This window comes from Mesoplodon bidens (assembly GCF_964165515.1).
Source record: "Mesoplodon bidens genome assembly, chromosome: 1".
NCBI classification, from domain to species: Eukaryota; Metazoa; Chordata; class Mammalia; order Artiodactyla; family Ziphiidae; genus Mesoplodon; species Mesoplodon bidens.
In genome coordinates, this window is record NC_138176.1 from 6953050 (window position 1) to 6971981 (window position 18932).

General features: G+C 41.4%; 1 protein-coding gene across 1 annotated transcript; it reads left to right on the forward strand.

The window, feature by feature from the left end:
* Positions 1-727: 727 nt before the first annotated feature.
* TEX36 (testis expressed 36) lies at positions 728-9922 on the forward strand (the record flags this gene model as incomplete). The annotated part of the gene is made up of 4 exons (XM_081230753.1): positions 728-881; positions 7135-7266; positions 8526-8606; positions 9626-9922. The coding sequence occupies exons 1-4, from the start codon at positions 831-833 to the stop codon at positions 9920-9922; spliced, it is 561 nt and encodes a 186-aa protein (XP_081086879.1). The 5' UTR covers positions 728-830.
* Positions 9923-18932: the final 9010 nt, after the last annotated feature.

The window sequence follows — 18932 nt, forward strand, 5'->3', positions numbered from 1 at the left end:
AATCACGTAACTGAGTAGAAGTGAGGCAGGACTTGAGTGTCCGGGCCCCAAGAGGAAGGCCAGCTCTCAGGAGCCACCTCTGCAGCTTGGGGGACGCCAGGTGGCCCTCGAAAGGCTTGCGAGCCCTGGAGCTGTCCCGTGACCCGGCGCCCCCTCCACTGGGTACGTGGCTCTGTTTCCTCATTTGTAAACCCCAAAGGTTCATGGAGAAAAAGTAAAACACGTGAAAGCACTCAGCACAGCACCCAGTATTTAATAACTACTCATGATTGCTGCTTCCTCATGGCCTCAGCAGTGTGCGGTAGGGGAGTCACAGTGAGTGAGCTGGGACGTGCAGGCAGCCAGGAAAGGAGCACGTGGGGAGGCCTGAGTCCTGGCTGGGTGTAGACAAGGCAGAGTCAACTCACTTCTCTGAAAACTAAGAGGTTGGAATAGATGGTTACCTTGAGGATATTCAACTCAGAAGTCATCAGAGGATTTGGCGGGTACAGAGTTCGCCATTGTCTCAATACTGTCTGGTCCACACCTGTGTGATCTGTGTGTATGGCTTCCTCACCTGGGACCTGGAGGCTTACACACTGGGGAGCGGCAGCTGCAAGGGACCGGAGGCAGGAGCCCTTGGGGGGCTTGGAAGACCCACACTCCTCCCCCATTGTGATGCATGGGCTCTGATGCTATGACAACAGGAACCACTCCCGGACTTCCCCTCCTGGTAGAGGCTGAGAATTAAAGGTCAGGAGCAAGGAGGAGTGGCTTCCCAGGTGTAGAACTCATGAGGCGATAGAGGGATAAGAGAGCCAACCTCAGCCCCCTTCAGCTTCCTGCAGAAAATGGCCAAAGGGAGACGCTTCAACCCACCTGTAGACAAGGATGGAAGATGGGTAAGAAGGTTGATGCCCTCTCTCATCTCAGGCCACGTGGGTGTGGTCAGGACACTTCTGCTACTTACCATAGTATGACGTCTGACAAATCACTTCACCCAGCCTCAGTTCCTTCATCTGTGAAATGGGAATCTCATAGTATCCTTGGGAGGATCAAATGAAATTAATCTGAGTATAAAATGCTCAGCAGGCTGGCAACTTGTGACTGTTCACTAAACAGTAATTGGTGTGTGCTCTGCTTTTTCTCTTTTCTATAACATCTATCTTCTGACATACTATATAATTTATTATATAAACTCCATGAGGCTGGTTATCTTTGTCTTTTCTTTTCCCCACTGGTTGTATCAGAGAAAATTGTGGTACTAGCCTCTTCTAGGGCAGTAATACATAGAAAAAATTTTTTTTAATTTGTTTGTTTAAAAGGAAAAAGAAAAATGGAAAACATCTTGGAAAATTTGGGCCTGAAGGCTTTAAAAACCCTAAGCAACTTAGTCTTTCTAAATCTCAGTCTCTTTTTCTGTTAAATGGGAGCATAATGTACTAAGGTTAGAGGCCATGGTGGGGATTAATGAGATAATTCATACAAAGGTGCTTAGTATAATGCAATGGAAACATAGTAACCACTCAATACTTGCTAGCTATTATATAGATAATATATAATATATGTATATATGTAACATATATATGTATATATGTCCACCATGCAGAACCCATGGATACTGAAGGGCAACTAAGTGACCTGAGCATCCTCGGATTTTGATACCCACAGCGTGGGATAGGGGGAACCAATCCCCCACAGATTCCAAGGGATATATATTTATACTGATATTCTTTCTAGTATACCCTGCTCCATTTCACAGATTTAAAGTAATGAATGGAAAATATTCACAATAAAGTAGTAAAGTATATATCAATAAGAATTCAGAACCAGTTTAAATATACTTTGAGGCTGAGACTGGGAAAATATGTCACATGGATATGCAGGCCATATGGCCTAAACAGTAGCTATTTGGATATAACATCTGACTCTGAGTTTCCTGGCAGCCAAAGTAAAATGGGAAATAACGTGAACTACATACACTAATTGGTTAGGAAGAGACAACGTAAGCTTCTCAGACTAAATAGCTTGGCCTCTTTTTATCACCTACAGTATCCGTTAGGGCTGTGTTTGACTGAATATTATAAGAAGCTGACTACGGTACCTTATCCAGACAGGGGTCTGTGTTTCTCTAGTAACAGTCAGTCCAGAGGGAGGCAGTTCAGGGCTGGTACAGTTGCCCTAGGGCGTTGTCAAAGGCCCAGGTTCTTTTCAGCCTCCTGTCCTGTCATCCTCAGTGCAGTGTGTCACCTCAGGCAGATAAATGAGAGGAAAGTCAACGGATAAATAGATGGAAGGCAGCTGTCAGCTAAGTCGGCCCCTTTTTCTGGGGGAAACAGTCTCTTTCCCACGAGCCCCACCCACAGACTTCTGCTCTCATTTCAATTGGTCACATGGCCAATTTAGCTGCAAGGGAGTTTGGGGGGGTATTTTTTAACCAACCATGTTGCCACCCCAAACAAAGTCAGGGTTCTGTTTTAAGGCAGAAATCGAGAAAGAACATTGCATTTCCTATTGGTATCCCAGGAATGTACCTGGGCCCAGTTTAAGTGGGGAGCCTTTGGTGTGGGTCCTTTCTGCTGCCGGCACCTAAGAGTATAAAAAGAATCGTGCTGACGTGAAGTTTCCCAAAGTAAATTGTTGGGAAAATTAAAGAAATTGTTGGCTTTGCGTCAGCAGCAGCCCGTTTGGGAGACTAATTGCCACATTGGAGGTGACAATCATTTCGCAGTTGACCTTGCTGGTGGTAATCTGGCTGTTACTAGGTAGAAAAGGCTCTCTGCACACACTTTCACCTTCCTATTTAATATTTCAGTCATTGAGTGATTGAATGCAGCAAAAATTTCACTGCCAACTAGTTAAAAAGCTGTATTTCACGGTTACAATATCTAACAGAAGGGTTTATTTCACAGCTATCATGTTATAGCCATTAAATATATATTTTAAAAGAGCGAAATTAAAATGCTAGAGCAGTTTTTTTTTACAGTGATTTAGTCCACAGACTTGCAGAATACAAATGAACTCAAGTCAGTTGTCATTTAGCTGGTGAGAGGGATCCTTCGTGATGTAGAAAAACTCTCCACCTTGGCCTGATTTTCCATAACTTGGAAAATCAGATTGGAGGAGGGGAAAAGGGAAAGGTTCTGAGTCTGGAGGCCCTCCGTATTATTTACATTTACTTAAAAATTGTTTAAAAACATTAAAAAATATATAATACAGGATGAATTAGAAATGTGTAGGTTGATTTTGAAAAATTTCTGGGGTATATTGTTAAGTGAGAAAAGCAAGGTGTAAAATAGTATGTATCATATGGTCCAATTTTTATAAAACAGTGTAAGTCCCTTTTGTAGGTACGGGTGTTTGTAAAGGATTATACTAGAGCTGTTGTCATTACTATTGTTATCACTGTTATCTGGGTTGTTGGTGGGGGTGACAAGAAGGGGAAGGAAACAGAAACCAAAAGTTACTATTAAATTATAAAAAGGCATTTATTGCAAATCAAAACCACAATGAGGGATCACCTCACACCAGTCAGAATGGGCATCATCAGAAAATCTACAAACAACAAATGCTGGAGAGGGTGTAGCGAAAAGGGAACCCTCCTGCGCTGTTGGTGGGAATGTAAATTGGTGCAGCCACTATGGAGGTTCCTTAAAAACCTAAAAATAGAATTACCATATGACCCAGCAATCCTACTACTGGGCATATACCCTGAGAAAACCATAATTCAAAAAGGCACATGGGGCCTCCCTGGTGGCGCAGTGGTTGAGAGTCCGCCTGCCGATGCAGGGGATACGGGTTCGTGCCCCGGTCTGGGAGGATCCCATATGCCGCGGAGCGGCTGGGCCCGTGGGCCATGGCCGCTGGGCCTGCGCGTCCGGAGCCTGTGCTCCGCAACGGGAGAGGCCACAGCAGTGAGAGGCCCGCATACCGTAAAAAGAAAAAAAAAAAAAAAAAGGCACATGCACCCCAATGTTCATTGCAGCACCATTTACAATAGCCAGGACATGGAAGCAACCTAAATGTCCATCGACAGATGAATGGATAAAGAAGATGTGGCACATACATACAATGGAATATTACTCAGCCGTAAAAAGAAACGAAATTGGGTCATTTGTAGAGACATGGATGGACCTAGAGACTGTCATACAGAGTGAAGTAAGTCAGAAAGAGAAAAACAAATATCGTATATTAACGCATATATGTGGAATCTAGAAAAATGGTACAGATGGACCGGTTGGCAGGGTAGAAGTTGAGCCACAGATGTAGAGAACAAACGTATGGACACCAAGGGGGGAAAGCGGGGTGGGTGGGGGTGGGGGGATGAATTAGGAGATTGGGATTGACATATACACAATACATATAAAATAGGTAACTAATAAGAACCTGCTGTATAAAAAATAGATAAATAAAATTCAAATAAAAAAATAATAAAACAGGGGCTTCCCTGGTGGCGCAGTGGTTGAGAGTCCACCTGCCAATGCAGGGGACATGGGTTCGTTCCCCGGTCCGGGAAGATCCCACATGCCGCGGAGCGGCTAGGCCCGTGAGCAATGGCCGCTGAGCCTGCACATCCGGAGCCTGTGCTCCGCAGCGGGAGAGGCCACAACAGTGAGAGGCCCGTGTACCACAAAAAAAAAATAATAATAATAAAAAGAATAAAACAGAGATCAGGAAAATAAATAAATAAAAAGGTCATATTTATAATTTTATAAATTTATGTTTTGAAGCCACATTTATAATACGATCCTATATATGCAAATTATGCATATATATGGGTGTACAGTTGCGCAAGGATGCATGACGAAGTTGGTCACCAAAGAGTTAAGGGGAGGACTTCCCTGGTGGCGCAGTGGTTAAGAATCCGCCTGCCAATTCAGGGGACATGGGTTCGAGCCCTGGTCCGGGAAGATCCCACATGCTGCGGAGCAACTAAGCCCGTGCGCCATAGCTGCTGAGCCCACATGCTACAACTGCTGAAGCCTGCGTTCCTGGAGCCCGTGCTCTGCAACAAGGGAAGCCACCGCAATGAGAAGCCCGCACACTGCAAGGAAGATCCAACACAGCCAAAAAAAAAAAAACAAAAAAAAGAGTTAAGGGGAAAGAGTGATGGGATTTCACGGGAATTCTACTACCTTCCTTATGTTTTTCTTTATTGTTTGAACTTTTAAAAACCATAAGCATGTATTATAACTCTAATCAGAAACAAATACAATTATTTTCGTTGGGAAAATGAGACAATTAATAGATGCATTTCATTAAGAAACATATAAACCATGGCAAAAAAGTCTTCTTCCTTCCCTGGTGCCCTCCTCCGAGGTGACCCTGTCGCTTGGCCATGGAGGAGCCTGTCCACATGATGGTGTGTTGATTTGTGTGGTTGTCTCCTTGCCCTTGATCCCTGTTCCTACTCTGCTCGCCCCACAGGCAGCTATTCACACGTGTATAATGGGAGTTCTTGTACTGAGATGAGTTCTTGTAAATTATGTATTGTTGTTTTGTGTGCATGGATTATTTATTTACATAAATGGTGTTGGGTTATAGATCTCATTTTGTTTCTTCTTTCCACTCAGCACTGAGTTTACAAGATCCCCCTGAGGCTATGTGTCATCTGGATGATTGGTTCTCCTCTGCCAACAATGCCCCACCAAGTATACCACATAGATGACATAATCTCTCTACCTTTTGACATAAATAGTAGCATACTAAACACACTCTTGTGCAGAAATTAAACAAAAGCCATACTTATATGTGCAGTTATATCATGACTTGAGAAAGAATGGGAGAGAATGGCAGTGTTAGCCAATATCATTATAATCCCAAAGAGAAGGAAGGACTGGCTTTGGGTGTGACAATGGGTTTGGTGACAAGGGAGGGGGCAGCTGTGAGCAAAAATAGAACCTGCCAACAGCTATTGAACACTCTCTGGGTGCGTGCATTTTCTCCCTTAATCAGATCTACCTTATCAAATAAGTATTGTTATTTCCATTTTACAGATAAAGAAACTGGGGCCTGGAAAAATTAAGTCTCCTGCGGAAGGCTGACCTCGTGGGAGAGAGAGCTGGGATTGGTCTCAGGGCGTTTCAATCTACTGTCTGTGACCCACCACCACGTTATGCTTCCTCCCTTTTCAGGAATTTTCACTAAGAGTCAGGGCCTTGCCTTCTGTTTGTATTGTAGTTTCCATTCATATTCCTCTCCTTGAGATCCCTGCTTCAAAGTCCACTTTGTTGGGGTGGCTTTTAAGAGGTGCCGTTTATATAAAATTGGGGTGAGCTACAGTGGCTGTCAAGCACCACTCGCATCCCTCTTCAGGGGAAATTCAGGAGTGGACTGCTTGCGCAGCTGCTGGAAGTGTGGCCTGGGAGGTCCACCCTTAGATATTCCTTGGCTGAAAAGAGCTGCTGCCCCAAGGTCACTTCCTGGGTCCCCACCGTCCTCTTCTACCCAGTGACTGATTGACAAAGGCTCACAAGGGCCCAGTCCTCTCACTCCATCAGTCTGACTCTGAGAAGGCACCCATGTCTAGAGCTCCCTGTGGGGTTGGTCCAGGCCTTTGTGGGGACTGCCTCCCTAGGCCCAGTCCTGCTTCCTTCTCTTCTGTTCATAGAGAGTTACTAAAGCCCACCCCCAGCCATCCAAATAAGCTTCCCACCCTCTACCATTCTCCATTCTCCATTCTCCGTGGAGACTCAATGCGACCCTTCTCTCCTCCCCTCCCCCGTGTCCTAAGGTCCACTTCATACCTGCAGGAGGTTGGCTCACCCCCGTGAACATGGGCTGAATCCTTGGCCCCAAGTGCAGAGAGCTCCCTGACCACAAGGAAGATCTCAAATAATGCATTCTGTCTCCTCAGAGCACATCAACTCCCTCTCACGGGGCCACACCCTCCTCACCAGGCCTCGGAAACATTTCCAGGCTCCGAGCAGCAGGGTGGCCCCTGTAACTTGAAACAACCGGCAGTGGTGGCCTCGGGCCATGACAGTATTTTTTGTCTTGGAAAGAATACTTGAAAATTACAAAAATTATGCCATTTCCATCGCATGCCAGAAGCACCCAAATTGCATTTTAATCCCTTTACCGAGGAAGCCCTGATACTTGGCTTAAAGATTCAGATGTGTCTGGTTTTAATCAAGGCGTGTGCTGTTTTTCCAGTTCCCTCACATTGGACTAATGCAAAAGACACCAGAATCCATCACACGTACCATGTTAAAAGAGTCCAATAGTCCACGTTTATCTCGGCAAGTGGAGGAGAAGCTACCGCTGCTCTACAAAGTGCGGGAGAAGGTGAGTCCTGAGGGCTGGCCATGTGCCCCCCTGGCTCTTCAAGGGGGTGGCACCACTGGCACCAGACAACTCTTTCTCGGAGGGAACTGCTCACTTGCCCTCCCTGGACCCCTAAATTCTGGTAGCATCCTACCTCATACACCGGTCAGTACGATACCTCAAATAGTCTTTAGAAGGAAATACCTCTGGTCCAGACAATAAAGTTAGGCTCCTCTATGGACAGAGTTCTTTTCTTTGCTTTGTGAAGGTTTTTTTTTGGATGTAGACCATTTTTAAAGTCTTTATTGAATTTGTTACAATATTGCTTCTGTTTTATGTGTTCAGTTTTTTTTTGCCTTGAGGCATGTGGGATCTTAGCTCTCTGACCAGGGACTGAACTTGTACCCCCGCATGGAAGGCGAAGTCTTAACCACTGGACCACCAGGGAAGTCCCTGTGGACAGAGTTCTTAACATGCACGTTCTTCCTTGCTGGCCAGTTCATGAGCAACTTTAGGGGCATGAAGTGGCCGGAGGGAGAAACAGGGTTAACTACATTTAGCCGCCATGGACCAGAGAGCTCTGGTCTACTAGGATCCTTATTGGGCAGAAGAAGAAGATGGCCTTAAAATTCTTTTCCAGCTTTCCATTCCATGCCTATAGACTTTCCCTTCCTTGTCTCTCAATAAGATGTTTTAAAGAGAATTTTTAATGATTTTCAGCAAGCTAGCAATAAGGTTGAGTTTCAAAGCCTTGAGCTGATGCACACACCCAGGACCTCGCCCTGTGCCGTGTGTGCCATTGCTGTCGATGGATTTAATTCTTCTTTTTTTAAATAAATTTATTTATTTTATTTGTTTATTTTTGGCTGCTTTGTGTCTTCGTTGCTGCACAAGGGCTTTCTCTAGCTGCGGCGAGCTGGGCTACTCTTCATTGTGGTGCACGGGTTTCTCATTGCAGTAGCTTCTCTTGCTGTGGAGCACAGGCTCTAGGTGCATGGGCTTCAGTAGTTGTGGTGCATAGGCTCAGTAGTTGTGGCGCACGGGCTTAGTTGCTCTGAGGCATGTGGGATCTTCCTGGATCAGGGCTTGAACCCGTGTCCCCTGCATTGGCAGGTGGATTCTTAACCGCCGCGCCACCAGGGACACCCTGATGGGTTTAGTTCTTACTTAGAGGTCACTTTGCCTCCTCCTTCTTCCTTCCATGCCACTGTAGGTGGGTTCTGGAAACATACTGGGGTTCTGATGTGTGCCTTTTTACCTCTTCCCTTGCTCTTTTCCAGCAAGCAGGAAATAACAACTTCCCCTTCTCTGTACACGACAATCGTCACAGCTTTCAGAACTCTGGACTCTACCTCAACTCTGTGAGTATTTCTCTCCAAGTTGCTAAAAAAATGAGGAGCGACATTAGGGCTTTTGATTTTCTGAGACGTGTTGAAGATAGAGGACTGACCTCAAAATTGGAACAAGATTAAAGCCTCATAACAGGTTACCGGGGGGAAAAAAGCATAAAATTCTCAGAGTCCCACGTAGCTTTCAAAATCTGCACCAGCCTTCCTTCTGCCTAGGTTTTTGTGAATTTCATGCTCATCAATGTGCTTTCCCATAAACTGTCTCATTTGTGAGCTTTCTTGTGAAAATCTGTCATGAGAAGGATGGATTGCCTATGTGTGTCTCTGGATGGCAGAGCCAGGATCCATGAGGAGTCAAAGAAATGGATGGGATATATGATATCCCATCTTTATATATGATATAAAGAAGGACTTCCTAATAACTGCAGTTGTCTATTCTCCGGAGGTGGTGTTTCCCCAACACTGATGAAAATAAAGTCTGATAGCACTGGTTAGTGGTGGTGGATAACAAAGCACTGGGCAACGAAAAGAGATTGAGAGCGCATATGTAATTTAAAATTTTCTAATGGCCACATTTGTAAGAGTTGATGAGGAAGCCTGTGATCAGAGACCCAAAGGTGCTGCTTTCTTCATTGGGAATCCTCTGGGATGGGAAAGAATCTTTGGCTCTCTCGGTGTAAGAACCATCCCACTGAGTGCTGGAGTTGCAGCCTGGGGTGGATATGCTGAGGAGCCACCTGGGTGCAGAGAACCTACTTGGGGTCCCAGGGAGTCCAGGTTGTGGTCTCTCTGGTTTTGCCCCCCATGTCTCTAGAAGTCCAGTCCTCTTGGTGGGAGTGGAAGGCTGCGAGAACCAGGATGTTGTGAGTGTCAATTTATAGCCTTCAACAGGTTGATAAAGGATGTCTCTTGTAAGAGTGGTCATACTGTGCATTTAGAGATAGGATGTCATGAAGGTGGTTTTACTAAAAACATCCGAACTGTGTGACCTTGAATATTTTTCTCCTAACCTTCTTGTGATTCTTCTCCAGGGCCTGGGACGTAAGAAGATCTCCCCAGAAAAAAGGCAACACATTTCAAGAAATTTCAATCTTTGGGCATGTGACGATGTTCCATCTTGTCTCGATGGCTTTTCAAATAACCAAATATCATATGTCTGTCAGGAAGCTGAGGTGGTCCCAATTTTCAGACGCTTTCCAAGACATTATAATGAGTTATGGAACACTTTTAAATTTATTCCCCAGCAAAGCTATACAGAGTATTTGAAAAAGAATCTAAAAGCAAGGTTCATGATTAACAAAAAGGCTGGTTCTCCACTGGAGCCCTAACCCTTCCAGAAGATTCTTGATGAGTTTTGCAATATTGTTATTTCATCACACATTCTACAAGTATGTATTTTCTGTTACAGCACTGAGGTTTGACATAAGATTTGTTTAGGATTAGAGAATATAGACTGTATGTGCCTCAATGCTGAGGTGAAGTTTTCTTGCAGTGATAACATAAAGTCCTTATATAGAGAAACCAGAAAGGCAACAAGTAATGTTGCCACTCCCCCACCTTTAAAGTATTTTTATGGTTTTAATAAGGTTGAAAAATATTCAGGTCCTTATAAAATAAAGATACGTGATGACATACACATTTTAAGTGAATGTGTTTTAAACAAAAATGTGTTTAAATTTTGAAATTGCCACATTAACTTTTGGGAGAGGTTTTAAATTACATAATTAATATAGGTTTACATTTTCATCTTGAAATTTCAAACAAACCGAGAACGCAGAAGTCCCCTTTGATTTCACCACATCTCTAATCCTTGTCCTGTCCCCAGAAGTAAGCTAACCATTTTTTTAAATTGTATTTATTTATTTTTGTCTGTGTTGGGTCTTCATTGCTGCATACGGGCTTTCTCTAGTTGTGGCGAGCGGGGGCTACTCTTCCTTCCAGTGCACGGGCTTCTCACTGTGGTGGCTTCTCTTGTTGCGGAGCATGGGCTCTAGGCACTCAGGTTTCAATAGTTGTGGCACGCAGCCTCAGTAGTTGTGGCGCACAGACTTAGCTGCTCCGTGGCATGTGGGATCTTCCTGGACCAGGGCTCAAACCCGTGTCCCCTGCATTGGCAGCAGATTCTTAACCACCGCACCACCAGGGAAGTCCCTAACCATTTGTTTTTATTCTGTGCTTTTACAATCACATGCATGTGCATAACTATTAATATGTACAAATTTTGAACATAAACTGTATTACACAGTACATATGTTCTTGGAGTACATAACTGATCTTGAAGTTCTTGCAGTGTCAGTATGAGTAAACTACTGCACTGTATCCCCTAGTATGGATGTACCATGTTTTAAAAAACTATCTTACTAATGAGCCTTTGAATTGTGTCTAATTTTTGGCTGTCAGACATGGTGCTACATGAACATGCTTTATCGGGCTCTTTGGGTGCATGTTTAAATGTGCTCTGGAGTCATCTCTGAAAGTTACCTTCTTAGTGCCAAGTTGGCCCATAGGCACAGAGTACTAATAAACACCGCCAAACCACCTTCAAAACAGTCTGGACCAATTAAACTTCCATCAACAGTATCTGTGAGTTTCTGTTTCTCTCCCCCCTCAAATTATCTTTTAGATATTTAAGGATATTTAAGGACAAAAAATGGTATCTTGTTATTTTCTTATTTTGCATTTCTCTGATTATTAGTGAAGTTGGCCATCTTTTCCCACTCAGGGGCCATTAATATTGCCCTTTAAATGAACAATGTCACCATCATTCTATATCAAAATTTTCTTGTTTCTATTTAAATATTTTTCTTATAGATGAATTTTAGAATAAGCTTGTCAAGTAAATCCACTGGCAATTTGATAGGAATTTCCCTGAATTTAGATATTAATTTATAGGAGAATTGACATCTTTATACCATGGTGTATCTCCCCATTTATTCAAATCTTATTTTATGTTCTTTGGTAAAGCTTTATAACTTTTTTTTACATAAGTATGGTATGTTTCTTTTCTGTGTTTATTCCTGTATATTTTGAAATGTGTCTATCTTGAATGCGTGTGTGTGTGTGTGTTTAAGTTACACTTTTAGGTTGGTTTTGTCTGATGCATAAAAAAGCTACTGATTTCTGTATGTGAATCTTATATTTATTTGACTACCTGGATAAACTTCTTACAATAAATAAAAAATATTCTAATAAAATAAAAAAGTTCGAATAATTTTTCAGTTGATTCTTTTGGATTTTCTATGTGGATAATTATACCATTTGTGAAAGTGATAATTTTTATCATTTCTAGCATTTATACCTCCCCCTCATCTTATTGTACCAGGTACAATTTGAATATTAGCACAAATAGTACATATCCTTATTTTATGTCTGAATTTAATGGGACTGATTCTAATGTGTCACTCTGATGTCTGACTGTTGTTGTGGGTTTGAGATAGATAACCTTTATCTAATTAAGAATATTCTCTTATATTCATAGTTTCCTGGTTTTCTTCCCCCTAAGATATATATTTTTAAGTATATGTACATGGGAAAATTTCAAAGAAGATAAAAATAAACAGTGAAAAATAATTTCGCTCACATCCCTGACTTCCAGTCCCTATTTTCTCTCCCAGCACTGGTCTGTCACCTTTTTTTTTTAAGTTATTATTTTTTTAAATTGAAGTATAGTTGATTTACAGTGTTTTGTTAGTTTCTGGTGTACAGCAAAGTGATTCAGTCATATGTAAATTTATATGTATATGTATATTCTTTTTCATATTCTTTTCTATTATAGTTTATTACAATATATTGAATATAGTTCCCTGTGCTATACAGTAGGACCTTGTCACTTAGCTTTTTATATATGATAGTTTGTATCTGCTAATCCTAAACTCCTAATTTATCCCTCCCTCACTTTGATAACCATAAGTTTGTTTTCCATGTCTATGTTTCTGTTTTGTAAATAAGTTCATTTGTATCATTTTTTAATTCCACATATTAGTGATATTATATGGTATTTGTCTTTCTCTGTCTGACTTAATTTAGTATGATAATCTCTAGGTCCATCTGTGTTGCTGCAAATGACATTATTTCATTCTTTTTTATGTTGAGTAATATTCCATTGTATACATGAACCACATCTTCTTTATCCATTCATCTGCCTGTTGACATTTTTTTATGTGCATCCTTCTCTAGGTAGGCTCTGCATGGATTCTCTCTGTCTCTGTCTCTGTCTCTCTCTCACATACACACACCCTTAACAAAAACCAATTGTTCCATGCCACTGTTGCTTTCTGCCACAGCACTACCAACTACACTTTTGAATATGTCATTCCATATCAGTGCTTATAAATCTACTTCTTTTTCAAAAACATGACTGCCTGGTATTTCATTTCATGGATATGTCATAGTCCCTATAATCTTTTCATGGCCATTTAGGCAGTTTTCAGTCTCTTCCTACTATAAACAATCTGGAATAAACACATTTATAGGTAAACATTTGTATTCATCTATGAGTATTTCTATAAGTTAAACTCATAAAAATAAACTTGTTCAACTAAAGAGCATGTGGATTTTTAATTTTAATTCAAAGTTTCTAAAAGAGGCCGTGCTTCAGCTTACAATTTCACTAACAAAATATGAATGCGTTACAAGTGTTTCCAGTAGTTTGTTGTTGTTTGTTCCTCTTTGTTGATATATGTACATATACATACATATACATATATATTTTATGTTAATAGACTTTATTTCTTAGAACACTTTTAGGTTTATAAAAAATTGAACAGAAAGCAGACAGTTCTCATATACCCACTCTCCCCCCTATTCCCACCACCCACAGTTTCTCCTGTTATTAACATCTTGCATTGGTGTGGTGTATACCATATTTTAGCCCAGCATATATTATAATGTAGGAAAATGTATGAGTCTCCTATTTAATGGCTTCTGGATATCATGTCTTACTTAGGACTTCCTTTTTTTGAGATTCTTAAAAAATTTGAAGAGTTTTGTTGTAGTTCTTATTGTTCATGTATCAGGTGACATATAGCAAATGGTATTTTGGCATTTATTGAGATGATCATATAAATTTTCTGTATTAATCTGTTAATGTAATAACATATATTAATGGATTTTCTAATTTGAGCCTTTTTAGCATTCTTAAGACAAACTCTAGTTGCTTATGATGTAATGTTCTTTTGATAAATTCAGGACTTCATATGCAAATCTTTTATTTAGGATTTTAAAGTGTATTTTTACTATGCTCTGACACTGCTTATATAAATTGCAAATGTCCATAGAATTTGCCATTGCCATGAAGTCTCTTGGACCTGTTGTTGTTTACAGGTGCGGATCTTTTTTTTTTAATTTTATTTATTTTATTCTTGGCTGTGTTGGGTCTTCCTTGCTGCACGCAGGCTTTCTCTAGTTGCAGCAAACAGGGCTACTCTGCACTGCGGTGCACGGGCTTCTCTTGTAGTGGAGCGTGGGCTCTAGGCGCGTGGGCTTCAGTAGTTGTGGCACGCGGGCTCCGTAGTTGTGGCACACGGTCTCTAGAGCGCAGTCTCAGTAGTTGTGGTGCACAGGCTTAGTTGCTCCGCGGCATGTGGCATCTTCCTGGACCAGGGCTCGAACCCACATCCCCTGCGTTGGCAGGCAGATTCTTAACCACTGCGCCACCAGGGAAGCCCCAGGTGTGGGTCTTTGAAAATATTTTCAATATACTTCATGGAGATTGGTCTGTATGGTGTTTCTATTTCTTTTTCCCCTGATTTTGGACATTTTTAGTTTTTGAGGAAGTCATCTGTTTTATATGGATTTTAAATTTTTGGATGTTTTAATATATTCTTTTTAATGCTTTAAAGTTACATCCTGTCCTTTGACGTGCTGAATGTTGCTCACATATCTTTGCTCTATTCACCAAAACTACATTTTTGTTGCTGTTGATGCTTTTGATCTTGATAATTTATGCTTTCATGTTTACTAATTCTGTTCTTGGGCTTATTTTGATTTTTTTCTAGCTTCTTAAGGTGAAAGCATAACTCAATTCTTTGCAGACTTTCCTGTTTTCTTGTAAATGCAGGTAAGGCTATTTCTTTCAAATGCCACTGTGTAGCTACATCATGGGCCTCTCATGATTGTTTAAGTAGCTTGTAATTGTCTTCTTTTTTAATCCAAGAATTATTAAGCAGTGTGTTTTCTAATTTATTTTTTCTTGTGATTTTTCATTGCCCATATTTTATTAATTGATTAATTTTTGCATTGTGGTCAGTGATTAAGACCTGTATGATTTCTGCTTATTGAAAAATTTTAAATGTTCTTGTGGCTTAACACATGGTCAATTTTTGTAACTGTTCTACATGTATTTGAAAAGAATGTGTAATCTTCCATTTTAAAATATTTTTTATTTGAAATAATTATAGATTCATAGAAAATTGTAAAAAAAAAAAAAGTATGGAGACATTCTGTGTCTCTTTCACCCACTTTTCCCTGATGATAACATCTGGCATAAGTATAGTAAATGGGTGTATTAATTTTCTATTGCTGTGCAGCAAATTACCATAAACTTAGTGGCTTAAAACAACACCCATTTACTAGTTCCCTGTTCTGTAGATCAAAAGTCTGGGCACTTGTGGCTGGGTTCTCTGCTCAGTCTCACAAGCTAAAACCAAGGGTTGACTGTACTGCACTTTCACCTGTGCTCCAGGGTCCTAATTCAACCTATGTGGTTGTGGCAGAATTCAGTTCCTTGTGGTTGTAGGACTGAGATCCCTGCTCACTTGCTAGCTATCAGCCAGTGGCCATTCTTAGCTCCTAGATGTTGCTGCTTTCCTTGCTACATGGCCTCCTCCAGCTCCAAAGCCAGTGATGGAGTTCAAATCCCTCTCACATCCTGTGACCTCTGTCACCAGGAAGAGTCCAGTCCGTTTTTAAGGGATCACATGACTAGATCTGACCCACCCAGGATAATCTCTATCTTTTTTTGTTTGTTTGATTATTAACAATAAACATTTATTTCTCACAATTCTGGAGGTTGGGAAGTCCAAGATCACGGCGGGGCAGGTTCAGTGTTTGATGACTGCTTGTGCTCTCTGTAACCTCACGTGGCAGAAATGCAAACTCCATGCCTTAAGGGCAATGGACTTGGGGCCTTAATTATATATGGAAAATCCATTTTTCTATATAACTTAAGTATGGGAATTATATTGCATTATATTCACAGGTTCTGCCCACACTCACAGCCAGGGGATTACACAAAAATGAGGGTCAACAGGGTCATCTTAGAATCCTGCCTACCACAAATATCACAACCAGGAGATTGATGTTGGTACAATCCACAGACCTTATTCAAATTTTACCAGCTTTACATGTGTGTGCACGTTTGTGTGTGTTTATATTTTTATGTGTGTAGCCTCCTTTTCTGGCTACAAAATTATATATCGATTATACTTAGCTTGTTGATTGGCTAATCAAGTCTAACATTTACATGATATATATACTTGGAAACTGGGTGGGGTATTTCACTTTTAGGATCCTTGGGTTTTTAATTTTATGATTTTGAGGCGGGTTTTTTTAGTTATAGAAAATTTTCTTCAATTATTTCTTTATTTTCTTGCTTCCATTTTCTCCTTTTTATTCTAGAATGCTTCTTAGATGGATATTGACATATCTGGATCTCTCTTCCTTGGCTCTCCAGTATTCCTTTATATTTTCTATCTGCTTGTCTATTTGCACTGAATTCTGGAAGAGCCTCTAAACTCTGTCTTCCAGTTTACTAATTGGCTCTTCAGTGACCCATTCTGCTATTTAGCCAGTATACTAAGATTGTCCTCTAACCAAACAACAGTTTAATCTTCAAGGTCTCTATTTGGCTCTTATTTATGGATGCAATGTTTACTTCTGTCTGATAATAATTTTACTTATTCTAATATCTTATTTTTCTCCATTTTGTTGCCTCGGGTATTGCTATGTCTGTTTGCCTTTCTAGTGTGGTGCAAACGTTTAGTGATTTTTTGGTTTTATGTGAGCAGTGTGTATGTTCTTCCCACACTGTTGGCGTGAGGATGGGTGAGAGATAGGACATACTGCCTGGGGTGTGGCCACCAGCTCTGCTTCTGGGAGAGGGTTCCCAGTTCATCTACTGCCCTCTTCCTAGCGCACTGCCCTGACACCCAGCCCAGGTAACCATGCACTCCCAATCCTTTTGCTTTGGCACAGACTCAGATCCGACTCACTGCTTGGTACAGAGAATGGGATGAGGACCAACTCTGACAGATAATCTCTAGAAGTAACCCCACCAAGTGCCCTGGGTGCTGCCTCTTCCCCAATCCGCTACCACCACACTAGTACCCTTGGAGCAGTTACCAAGTCTGGAGCATCCCTGACATGCACACTTCACTCCTCCCTTCCATCTCGTAGAAAATCAAGATCACTTATCATAACTAGAAAGTAACCTAAAAGTAAATGCAGTGAGGGAAAAAAAAACCTAATCCAAAGTGATTAAATTCCACCCAGACATCATTGCTTCCTCCAGACTTCTTGTCTGAGGCCTGCCCATGGATTTTTTTTTTTTTTTTTTTTTTTTTTTTGGTGGTACACGGGCCTCTCACTCTTGTGGCCTCTCCCACTGCGGAGCACAGGCTCCGGACGCGCAGGCTCAGCGGCCATGGCTCACAGGCCCAGCCGCTCCGCAGCATGTGGGATCTTCCGGGGCACGAACCCGTGTCCCCTGCATTGGCAGGCGGACTCAACCACTGCGCCACCAGGGAAGCCCTGCCCATGGATTTTTGAAAAGGGATGTTAGTAAGTGTTAAGAGGTTTAGACACACCATCACCAAACCCAGGGCTTTCTCCCCAGCTCAAACAGAATGTTTAGAATGGAATAGAAAAAGAAAACAATTTCTTAATATGTAAGCCAATATTATTGAATGCTGCATCAGTCAGCCACCTAAAAGTGTCTCCTACACTTCAGGAAAGGGTTGGGAATGGATGTCCTCAGAGTTGTCTTCTGACACTGAAAGACTAGATCTCTGTCCATACCGGTCATGTCCCTCCCCTTGAGGGTGCTCCCTGCTCTCAGTTACATTTCAGGGCACCCTCATCCTTGTGGCATACAGGTGACACGTGCAGGGCAGGCTCAGTGGATGTTAATCACAATTTGCAGGGAGTAATTTTTAAACCCTTAAATGTTGGTTTCTTTTCTGTAATATATGATTTCACATCTGGACAATTGAATGAATAACAATTTTTTACCCTGAAAACTACATAATGTTTTGCAAACCAAATATTTTAGACTCTTTGTGTTGACTTTGAAGTTACAGTGGTGACTTCCCATCTAAGAAGGAGGGTTGGGCTCACCTTGGCACCACCTCTGGTAGAATTCACTGTTGAAGAACTTCCAATCTTAGGAGAAAAATAGATATGAGACAGTAGAATCATAGTCAACCCTGTCACAGCCTTTACAAAGTGGTTTTATATTCACTAAATAAAAAATTTTAAATGACACACTAAAATAAAGAGACTATCCAGTGACACATTATACATCTTAAATCATGGGCATTTCCAGTTACTGTTCCTTTTTTGAGGAAAAGTGTAGGTGATCCCTGTTGTCCCCGGTTTCAAAGAGATGCTTTGTTTTTGTTTTGGTTTGGTTTAATAGAATGCCAGATTCTATTAACAGGCAGATTTTATGATACCTGAGCTGCTTCTGATGTCCAGTGCTGCTTCTTGGATCCCTGATCCAGATAGTCAAAATAGTTGAATGCTTGAAAATTTTTTGGAAGTTGCACTGTACCTGACTCTCCAGTCCATATCCCCACGTACAGGGTTGTATGACGTTAGCTCTGTTTGGGGTAAGTTCTCTGCTAGTCACAGTCTGACTCCCTGACATTCAGGACTGCTGTTCTTCACCAGGTGCATTTCTTTCTATTTCCTTTTCTTTTCCCAAGGTCTCCTCACAAAGCCTCACTTACTGAACCCCTGCCTTGGCTCACCTTTCTCTGTTCAAATACCAACAATCTCCAACAAGAGTGACTCCACATTCAACGTACTGGAGATGAAATTTTAAAAATTACCAAAAAGGTATATAGAACCAAGTCTGCAATTATGTGAAGCAGGGATGTGAGGATGGGGAAGATCAGTCTCTACCCTTTGGGATCAAAGAGTATATTTACTGTCTCTAGAAACACAAATTAGATAATTTGCCCTTAAAACTAGTCTTTTTCCACTTAATTGTTTTCTATGTAAAAAAATAAATGACACTGTCCAATGCCCTCACAGGTCTCAGTCCAATGAACCAAGAACAAAAGGATACAGCACTTTAAGGAAGGGGTTGGTCTTAGGGGCTCTGGGGTTGATGCCCCA